Source organism: Onychostruthus taczanowskii, unplaced genomic scaffold (genome assembly GCF_017590055.1).
Source record: "Onychostruthus taczanowskii isolate IOZ18803 unplaced genomic scaffold, ASM1759005v1 scaffold45, whole genome shotgun sequence".
Taxonomy (NCBI): Eukaryota; Metazoa; Chordata; class Aves; order Passeriformes; family Passeridae; genus Onychostruthus; species Onychostruthus taczanowskii.
In genome coordinates, this window is record NW_024502014.1 from 421,342 (window position 1) to 432,492 (window position 11,151).

General features: G+C 56.2%; 1 protein-coding gene across 1 annotated transcript; it reads left to right on the forward strand.

The window, feature by feature from the left end:
* Positions 1-3,326: 3,326 nt before the first annotated feature.
* Positions 3,327-5,472, forward strand: FAM43A (family with sequence similarity 43 member A). Its single transcript, XM_041414473.1, has one exon. It carries the CDS (start codon positions 3,436-3,438, stop codon positions 4,522-4,524), a length of 1,089 nt encoding a protein of 362 aa, XP_041270407.1. The 5' UTR covers positions 3,327-3,435; the 3' UTR covers positions 4,525-5,472.
* The last annotated feature ends 5,679 nt before the right edge of the window (positions 5,473-11,151 follow it).

The window sequence follows — 11,151 nt, forward strand, 5'->3', positions numbered from 1 at the left end:
CTCCCTCCAACAGAGGTATTGGACAGCTGCCTGCCTGTCTGCACCTCAGAGACACCGTGCACCCCAGAACCTATGTGCTCGTGGTGAGGTGTGACCGCGGGCTCCAGTGCAGACTGCGGTGGCCAGGGCAGGACAGGGATGGAGTGTGGCAGGGAGTGGGGTCTGCCGAGGGCCAAGTGCAGCGCTCACTGTGCTGCCGGCCCTGCGCCGCAGGGCAGAGATGGTATCGTACAGCTTTTCCCACGCCTTGCTCTGGATTTCCATGCATGCACGAAGGCAGGTGATGCTCGGTAGCTGCTGGAATATTGCATAAATAGAGAGCAGGCTGCTGCACTCCCCCCAGGCTACAGCGCCATGCAGATAAGCCCCAGCGTGCAAGTCCTACACATCACGGGTGCTGCTGGCCTTGCAAGCAGGAGGGAGCCTCGTGTTCCCTGGGAAGCAGGCAGCACGCCCTGGCCACACAGGGCAGGCTCCCCTCTCACTGTGCCTCAGCTTCTCCTCCCAGCAATGAAATACAGACTTCCAATACCACAGGAACAGCCTCAAGCAGGGAGCAGGTGCCCCAAACTTAACTGGGCTGCTCCCTGCTGCCAGACTTCACCCAAAGGCTGTGGCACAGCTCCTCAGCCCAGCACAAAACTCAGAGCATTTTGTGTGGGAATTGCTGTCACAGACCACCATGATTGTAACGTGCTCTTCAGCTGCTGAAGCATGTGGCAGTCATCCGTGCCCAGAACTGAACGGTTGCCACATAGCAGGAAAGAGATGGTCCTGAATTATCTGGGCCCATTAATGAAGCAAAGAAAGCTACAGTGGTCTGGCACAGAGACTGGCGAGCAAGCATGGCGAGGAACTGAGCCGAGATAGATTCCATTCTCAAGGGCTGTGACCACAAGACACCTTCCTTGCTGCTGCACTTCAGGTGGTACAGAGGCAGGTATTCTGGGGTGCTCCTGCTCCCCAGCCACCAACTGGAACCCCCAGTGGATTTCTGAGATGCTGATAAGGAAATGTCTAGAACCTGAGAATGCAATGCAGAAATGGCAGTGCTGCTGCCTTGGGACTGGGGAGGCCATGAGGAGGGCAAAGGGATCAGATCTCCTCCTCACCTTACACACCACTGGGGTTTGCTGACAAATTTGCCCAAGGGATGCTGGAGAGCCACGGGGCTCAGCAGCCTGCACGAGCCATGCTGTGAAAATTGGAAGTCTAGATTCCTGAACACAGATAAGTTCAATTGGGATGGCAGAGCCCAGCATGACTCTTCAAACAGCTCTGCGGGCATCATTATCAGAAGTGTCTGTGCACCAGCACCAGCGCCCCCAGCTCTAACCTCCCTCCAGAGGCAGCACTGCAGGAAGGTATGTGGGTCTCCTTGCTTGCTCCATCCCACCTGAAGCAAACACCTGCCTGCTGAGCCACCAGCCAAAGGCTCAGAACAGGTTCCTCTGCCCACAGCTGGAGGCAGGCAGGTTTTGGCAAAGCAGCTCCCTCATATGGAGAGACTGCCATGCCCATGCATCCCCGAGGAGCAGATGGGGTTGCTCTCAGCCCTGCAGCTCACAGGCCCTGCTCAGGCAGGCATTGGTCTGAGGAGCTGTGGTTCAGCAGGACACCTTGAGGGAGGAGGCAGATCTTCAGGCATTTTGGGAGTGCCACACCATGCGTGGGTGTCAGATGTCACCTCAAGCCACTGGATTTATTTTATGTGCACAGCAGCATCTTCTGTTTTCACCTTGCAAGACAAAGAAGACAAAAGAAAAGTACATTGAATGCTACCTGGAGATGAATCAGCTGCACAAATCAGTCTTTCTCTCCCTGCCATGCAGTGGTCCTGCAGGCTGGCAGGAGCTGTCTGCCACAGGCTGCAGCAGAGCACACAGCCCCTCCTGCCCCCCACACCGACAGCAGCATGGGGGCTCCCAGTGGGTGCCTGACACCCAGTCTGCATCAGGGCTCAGAGCAGAGAACCCCCAGCTGGGCAAGCTGCTGCTGGGCACTGCAGTCAGGGCAGACCTCAGCCCCTCACCTGCCCTCCTTGAGGTCCCAGTGTGCTTTTGTTGAAGAGGCAGAGGGTTTGGTTCAGCACAGTGCTGAGCCCAGATGTGCATCCCAGTGAGTGCTGGGCTTCACATCAAGGGGCCTGGCTGTTCAACAGCTTGTGTGCACTGATTGGTGCACACCCAGCCCATGCAGCTCTCCAGCTGAAGTTTTCTCATTGGAAAATGGGAGCATTAACACATTCACTTCTCAGGGCAAGCAGCAGCCTTCCTAACACTGTCAAACTGCTGTGCTAGAGCTGCTGAAGACAGAACTGCAGCATGTTACTGACCACAGTTACCACTGGCCTCTGGAAACCGTGGCTGCAGCCAGGCACCCCCTGGGACCAGCTGTGGCTGAGCAGTGTCGAGGGATGGTGCTGACCACGCTGCCCTCCAGTGAGGGGGATTTTGGAAATATAAGCGAATGGGCTTAATAGTTTGATGCTGGTCACCGTGGTTACTTGCAATTCCCAAATAATCTGCTAGATGGCATTATGTAATAATAGTAATAATAATAGTAACAACAACAACAACGAGATAATTACATAGATTTAATTGATCCAAACTCTAGAAATTATTTGTGTAATAATTTTACAGCACGAGTGCATACTGCTCCCCTTTTGTTGAGCACTTATCCAAACCGTGATGAAGTGCCATTATCTGCAATGCTAGAATTTCCATTCTTTTTGGCAAGATCTGACACATGACACAGGAAGCTATAGTAACAACACAGAGACCAACTTTTTCATTATGTCTGTGAGTGTACTCAGCAACCCCAGCAAGAAGTTACAAGACAGTTTCTTGTTCTTCGGCTGCTGCATACAAATAAAGAGCAAAGGATTACTCATACATAATAACTAGTATTTGCTGCAGGCCCTTCAGGTCTCAGAGCCGGACTAACCAAACCAAAGGAAAGATCATGTTGCAAGAGCGGGATTTGTCCATGGCACACCCTGGCCGTGCAGGCAGCTGAGGCTGGGGCTCTCCCGGCCGTGGGGTCTCGCAGAGGGTGGGGTCCGGCAGTGGCCTTGGGATTTTTATCAGTTTAAGGGGATTTGGGGCAGACATCCCCCGCGGTGCCCTCTCCATTCTCCCCGCCCGTGCTGGCGAAAGCTGCAGGAGAGCGCTGTAGTGCCCAGGCTCCGCACGTTGCCCTGCCGCTCCAGCCGGGGCGGGCCGGGCCGCACCGGGGTCCCCGCTCCTCCGCGCCCGCGGCGGCACCGGCAGCCGTCCCCCGCTGGAGGCCGCGCTCCGCTGCGAGCGGGGAGGGGATAGGGCCCGGCGCCCGCAAGGATGTGAGGCGGGCGGGCAGCCCAGCCGCCGCCGCCGTGGCATGCCCCCCCGCGCCCGGAGCCGTCGGCGCGGCGCCTAGCCGCGGCTCCGCGGGGCCATGCTGCCCTGGAAGCGGAGCAAGGTGGAGCTGGCGGCGGGCGAGGCTCGGCGGCAGAGCAAGCCCAAGGGGTACGCGGTGAGCGTGCACTACTCGGCCCTCACCTCGCTGGCCCGCGCCTGCCCCGAGAGCGCTCTGCACCGCGTGGGCAGCATGTTCCGCTCCAAGCGGCGGAAATTTCGCGTTACCAGCGAAGACCCCACGTATACTGTGCTCTACCTGGGCAACGCCACCACCATCCAGTCCAAAGGTGAGGGCTGCACCGACCTGGCCGTCTGCAAGATTTGGAGCAAGAGCGAGGCGGGCCGGCAGGGCACCAAGATGAAGCTGACCATCAGCGCTCAGGGCATCCGCATGGCCCACGCCGAGGACAAGGGGCTGCGCCGGCCCGGCCACCTCTACCTGCTGCACCGGGTCACCTACTGCGTGGCCGACCCGCGCCTGCCCCGTGTCTTCGCCTGGATCTACCGCCACGAGCTGAAGCACAAGGCGGTGATGCTGCGCTGCCACGCCGTGCTGGTCTCCAAGCCCGAGAAGGCGAAGGCCATGGCCCTGTTGCTTTACCAGACTTCGGCCACGGCACTGGCCGAGTTCCGCCGGCTGAAGAAGCGGGACGACGCGCGGCACCAGCAGCAGCAGCTGGTGGGCGAGCAGAGCATCCCGCTGGTGCCGCTGCGCAAGCTGCTGAACGGGCAGTGCTGCTACAAGCCGCCGGTAGAGCGGAGCCGCAGCGCGCCCAAGCTGGGCTCCATCACGGAGGACCTACTGGGCGAGGAGCAGGAAGAGCGGGCCATGCACTGCGACTGCGAAGATATCCTGGAAGCGCTGGGCGAGCCCGAAGGCGAGCTGCTGCGCCCCAGCACCGGCCGCGGCGAGAGCCCAGAGCTGGGCCAGCTCCTCCGCGACCTGGGCGAGCTCAGCCTCGGCAACGATCTGCGCTCGCTGCGCGCCGACCTGCGCGTCCGCCGCCTGCTTTCTGGGGAAAGCACGGGCAGCGAGTCCTCCCTGGAGAGCGGCGGCACGGACGGGGCCGCCCCGCCCGGCAGCGACGCCGAGCAGCCGCCCCCCGGCGACCCCGAGACCGGCTGAGCCCTCGAGCCCATACGGGCGTGCGCGGTGCCGCCGGGGCGCACCGGGTTCCCTCCGGGAATGCGCGGCCCCGCCGGGGCGCACCGAGTTCCTTCTGACCCCTCCGGGAGTTCCCGGTCCCTGCCGGGAGTGCACGGCCCCAGCGGGGCGCACCGGGCTCCCTCCGGGAGTGCACGGTCCCTTCCGGGCGTGAGCGGCGCCGCAGGGGCGCACCGGGTTCCCTCCGGGAATGCGCGGCCCCGCCGGGGCGCACCGGGTTCCTTCCGGCCTCTCCTGGAATGCACGGTCCCTTCCGGGCGTGCACGGCCCCACCGGGCCTACCGGACCCCTCCGGCTCCGACGAGACCCCTCGGGGAATTCGCCGTCCCGCCGGTTCCCCGCGGTGCCCCCGCGTCCCGCAGAGCATCCCGGGGAGCGGCCGCCCCTCCCGTGCCGGTGCCGGTGGCCGCCGGAGCCGAACCCCAACTCGCTGCGGCCCGAGGAGGGGAGGCGGCCGCGGGCTGTTTACCTCCGGCTCAGCCCTTGAAGATCTGCCAAATTCCTGGAATAGCTTTCCCCGGGGAGGGCGGCGGGAGGGAGGTGTTGCGCCTTGTTTACAGTCAGAAATCTCATATCCGAGAGGCCCCCCCCGCCGTTTTCTCCATTAAAGTCACTCCATCGTGCTGTCGTGTCCAAGAGGTTTGCACTGTTGTGAAGTTGGGGTTTTTTTGGTTTTTTTTTTTTTTTTTTTATTATTGTTTTTAAGTTAGAACTTTTTTTTGGGCCCCGGTCTTGTCCCCGGTCTCAATGCTCTAGATCTTTTGCTGTGCAAAAGAAGACTACTTGTGGCTGTTCACCTGTACATAGGGAAATGTATGCAAATACATTTTGTTATTTTTAAGAACACCACCATTGCGATCTCCTCTGTTTGCACATATGTGAAGAAAATAAAGATGATGGTAACTTAAATGGGGTCACTGGCAATTTGGCCTCTGTGTGTGGATTCCTGTAAGGAGCTGGGTGGGGGAGAGATCCCTTGGGAAGTGTTATAGGTGCAGGATAGCACTGCACAAAAAAGCTGTTACAAGCATAAAACGTGATTCCCAAGCTCGCTGGAAATGTTACACTTCAGGGAAACACACTGGGTACATAAGGATGCTTAAAAGACACAGGGATGAGGTTTCCTCTTGGCAGCGTCTAATGATGGGTAGGAAAGTGCAAGAAACCTCTGTCAGGGCGCCCTGGCTGGATCCTAGTCTGGAGAAACCCAGCTGTGGGGCCCTGAGACTGCCTGAGGGGAGGTGCCCCTCGCCTGGGCACTGGGGATACTGCACAGCGTTAATGCCATCTGCATCCAGGTGCTGCAGCTGGTCCCTCGCTGCTCACAGTGCCAGCCTGAGACAATTTTTAAACCTCACCTAGGGTAAGCACTGAAGTTGATTAGCCACGGGACTGCCGCGGTATTTTTAGCTGTAAATCTGTTTGTAAGTGGCAGGCTCCCAGGGCAGGAGAGATGTTCCGGTTTCATTTGTCCCCAGGTGGAGGTATCAATTAAGAGATAATTAATCTGGCATTTCTGATGTCTAAATGTTTTTCACTGTGCCTGTGCTGCAATCGCTGGAGTCGCAGGAATGTCAATGAAAAGCCCAACCAGCTGCCAGGGCCAGGCCACACTCCTTGTGTAAGGAGCCCGCCTCGGAACTTGTAAATAGCTCATTAAAACCTATTGCAAAATCTGCCACCATACCAGCGAGACCATTGTGTCAGTATGAATTAGTCAGAGGAGGAAGGCACGGTGGTGTGGCTTTCATGGGAAGGGGTAATGGGGACAGGGGGAATCCCCTCAGAGTGGGCACCTTCCTGCCTTGTGATGGGCGGCGAGGTGCAGCCGGCGGCCACTGCTGGATTTGAGCACGCTCAGCCCGGCCCTGCAGAGACACCCTTTGCTAGAGAAACATTGTGTCTTGCTGCTTTTCCTCAGCCGAAGCTCCCTCCGCCTTTCCTAGGGAGGGAAGGGGCACGAAGAGGAAATTAAACACCATGGAGAATTTATCCCAAAGTGCTTGTCCCAAGATGGGGCTTGCCAGAAGTGCCTTGGGATGAGCGCCCAGAGCTCTCTTTTCCCGGGGCAGAGGGAGCAGGCAGTGCTTGGAGCAGGGAGCAATACCAATACGGCACCTTAACTAACCCTGGGTGTTGAATGACCCCTTGGTGTTTGCTTTGTATCCTCAGTGTGTGCTTAAAGGTGGTTAATGGCCTGAGCTTAGTCAATGCCTTTCCTCTCTCCAGAAGAGCCATCATGTCTGCAACAGTGAGAAAAGGTTTTTATCGCATGCCAGAGCTAAAAGCACAATTCCCTGAGCAGCAGTAGCAGCAGCCAGGGCCTGAAGCATTTCCCCTTGAAGCCATTAGCAGGGCTACTGTGCAGTTTCCTTAGAGGCCTGCATAGGTCGTTAGCTGTAGAGTCCAAATCCCTTTGTGCCTGGGATATTTTGGTACTAGAACCATAGAAAAAAATGTCATATGTAGTCTGCAGTGCTGGTGTGAGGTTATTCATGTGTGCTTAGCTGCCCTGCCCTCCCCATAGCAGCATGCCTGGGCCTGCAGATGAGAGCAAATGCATGTGAGGAGAAAAAGGTCATTTTATTTTCCGCACAGCAAGTTTGAAGGAACATCTTCCTAGAAAAAGGAGAGGAGGAGAGAGCTAGACCTTCTCTCCAATAGATTTGAGTAAAAGGCTGAGCTGCTGCTGTTTTTTCCTTTTAAACACGTCGCTGCTTGTGAAGCTGCAAAGCCTACTGCTGGCTGATGGGCTGGTGTGGGGAGGTGCAGCAGGGCTTTGGGAAAGGCCTGCTCCCATATGTAGAGGACAATTTGTTCTATGGTCTCTGCTGGGTGCCAGCGCTGCTGCCCACTGACTGTGTCCCAGAGCGGGCACTGCCCCTGCTGGGGCTGTCAGCAGACACACGTTCCTGCCGATCAGGCTCCATCCATCAGCACTCAGTCAGCCTTAAGCTGGGGATGGTGAATCAGCCCCTGACTAAGCAGAGGCGGGAGGGCTGCGCAAAGAGCAGCACAGACTCTGAACTGCTCCCCAGCAGCCAGCAGCCCCATCCCACCACTGCTTTCCCAGGGACAGGTGGGCAAAGGGAGAGCAAAGGCAGCCTCATAGCTCTGCCAGTAGCTTTGAACTGTGGGGGAAGAAGTCAAATGTGGGAACAAGTGCTTGCAGAGTTACGTGCATTGCTATCTGCCCCTGGTGCAAATCACTGCCCTGGCCAGGCTCGGTGGGCCAGCCAAGGAGGTGTCCAGCACAGCAAGGTGGAACACTGAGCTTCACACATCTCTGACCTAGCAGGCAGTGTGTGATGAATTGGCTAGAAAATGCATATAACAAACAGCACTAGGAAAGGCAATGATCCTGCTCTGAGCCTGACACATGGAGCTGATGCTTTGGCAAGTCAGCTTAGGTGCTGCACCAGGTGCCTGAGGTTCTCCAAGTGTGTTATGGCTAAATAGAGCATTTTATTATTCCAGGCAACAATGACGGCCCCAGAATATGAAGAGATTAAGGGGAAAAGAGCCCTTTTTGCTAATGTTTATTGATTATGTATTTACTGGTGTACTACAGATTTTCTCCTGAAAATGAGGCTTAGGGGGACCACACAAATGTGGAAGTGTTGGCAGGATCCCATGTACAACTTCTTGTTTTTCTCTGCCCTTAGCATGCCCTCCTCCCATCTTTAGGTCTTCCTCATCCACAACAGGAAAAAATATCATGTGCAACCAGAAAAATTAGCCAGTGGTCAAGTGGAATGAGCCAAGTCATAAAATGACTTTTAGCCCAGACCGTAGTACTGATTTAGATCCAGAATTATTTGCAGTTTTAGTTTGGAGATGTGCCTTGCATGGGGCACATCCAGTTTGTCTGAACAAGGGGGGACAATGTGGGAACTGTTGGCTGAGGGCTGCTTTGGACTCCTGGATGTGAAAACTTGTTGAATGGCACCAGGTCAATGGTGAAAACTTCTTCCTTTTTGAGGGCTACAGGCAGTACTCAGTATCAAATACAACCTTGGGACAGTTCCAAGTCACCTTGAGCACACACACTGTGACTCTCAGAGAAGCAGGAAGGCGTCAGGATTTCCTCCTTGGCGGTGTGTTGGAGAAGAGCAGCTGACCTGTCCCACTGCTGTTAGTCATTCCCAAGGCATCACAACTGTCCCATTGCCCAATTATTGGCCATCACACCAAACCCTCTATTATTCAGTGGGGAAAATCTCCCCAGTTTCAGCCTGCAGGGAAGGCACAGGGCAGACAACCTATTATCAACTGTCCAAGGGGTTGTGGGTGACAGCACTGCACAGCCCCTGGTTTTCTTGGGTGAGGGTGGGCATGGTCCCACTGATGATGAAAAAAACTGGTGTGCTGCTAGGAGGGTGCATTGCCAGCCAGCTATGCCTCACCTCCTGCTTCTCCTGGAGCTGGGAAGAAAAAAACCCCTTCATTTCCAAGGTCAGCAGCAGCCCCAGCTCCTGCAGAGCTCATGTGCTGTGAAGGCATCTCCCCCTCCTCACCCCAGCCGCTGGTAGCAGCAGGGGCTGTTTTCCTCAGCAGCTGGAAGGAGATGATGTGCAAGGACAGGAATGTGAGGGCAGGCAGCCAGGGCAGTGCAGGGACAGCGTGGGGTCCCAGAGGCCAGGCCAGGTCAGTTCATCTGCGGGGCTCAAAGAGCCCCATGGAGGGACTGAGCTGACCTGGCCTCTGAGGTTCTGCTTCTCTCCATCACCAACCCCAGAGAAGGTGACACCTCCAGTTTGCTGCCTGGTGCCTTGTAGGGGCCTGAATCTTGGTTAATGCCTGGCAAGGTGCATGAACTGGGGGGGAACAGAACTGTCTGCTGCAACAGCCCAGCAGGAAATCAAAGCCACGCATTCAGAAAACCGTGACATTCCCTCTTGCCGGTGGGGGCTCTGCCTGGTGGGAGGGCTGAGTGCTATGAAAACACTCAGAGAAACAGTTATATAATGAAGGACAAGGTCCCATTCCAGCCCTTGGCTCGACAAGGTGGCTCTGCAAGGAGCTGAGCTCCAGGCTGCAGCTGCCCAGCACCCTCCAAGATCCAACCCTGGTCACTGCAGTCAGTGCTGCTGCTGAGGGGTGGAGGTGGGAGAAAGGCTGCAGAATGCTTTTTCTGAAGCTGGGAAATGTTCTCCATGCTCAGACTTGGTAAGCCAGAGCACAGCTCCCATCTGTGGGCTTAAATCAAGCCCCTTTGATGGTAGGAATTGGGCAAGTTCTGGGACAGGATAGCCCAGGACTGATGAAGGTCGGGGTCTGCTAGCTGCAGGCATCTCGGCTTTCATGCCACTGCCCAGATGTCTTGAACCCAGTGGTGGCACATCATGGTATACATCATCTGCCCCTATGCTCCACAATAGGGGCATACGTCCTCAAACACATGTTCTCTGCTCTGTGGGAAGGACCCTGGAGAACTGGTCACAGTAAAGAGCTTTGCCTCCTTCCTTACTCTCCTGCTCCTCAGTGGAGGGCAGCTGGGCAGCCTGCCTCCTGCAGCTGGTCCTGCTGCCACCCCACAAAGAGGGGTGACATGCTCGGTGTCACGTGCTGCTGTGGCCCAGGCAAGCGGGGGGACAGAAGGAAAAGGCTCTGGGACGGGATTCATCACTCCTCCCGCGGCACCGTGAAGCTGCACGAGGTCTGCTCGGATGCATGAACAAGCTGAACTGTGACATTAATTAGATCTGACAGTGTTCCTGGAGGGAGAGGCAGAGCAGCAGCACCAAAGCTGCTGCTGCTGGGTCTGTGTGCAGATCCAGGCTCTGCACCAGGCTGGCCTGGTTGTGCCATGACCCTTGAATCTTGCCACACTGGGGTCTGTGCTCATTTCAGCTCCGAAGATCACAGTGGGAGGTACACCCTCAGCCCCAAGGGACAGGAGAGGCAGTGCCTGAATCCAGCCCTCCTGAGCATCTGCCCAGTATCGCTCTGCTCCTTCCAGCTAGCTCTAACTGCAGCTGGGCACTGCCTTTCCCAGTCCTGCACACTTCCCTCTGGCTCTCCCCTCTTATTGTGGCTCTTTGCCCCCAAAGTGCTCTGCCCTCAGCACCACTGTTTCTCACAAGCTCTTTTCCCATCCCAATTTCCTGCTGAGTAAGAGCTGCCACTTGCTGCTGTTTCACAAATGCCGTTGAGGATTGCCTGCACTGGAACACAGTGCAGGCAGCCCAGAGCAGTAAGGGTTCCTCCTCCACTGGGCAGGGAATAGTTAAGGGAATTAGGATAAAAAGTTGATATAAATAATTTGGTAGCTCCTGTAGGAAGATTGCAATTTAGCTTAATTATCATAATTACATTTTCAATCTCTCTGCTAATACTTATGAAACAATAGAGTCAAGTGTGAATGCAGCTGCCTGCATTTCCTACCAGTAACTTCTCATTCTGCTGCTTAGAACAAGTCCTTGGGGACACTGAACCAGGCAGCAGGGATGGCAGGTAGCAATATGGTATTTCCCCAGCACCTTTTTTTGGGCACAGGGAAGCCTCATTCCCCTCTGCCTAAAACAGGGTTTTTAACTTCAGCTCCAGGATCAGCACTATGATTGTCTGAAACTAGCCCACTTTGGT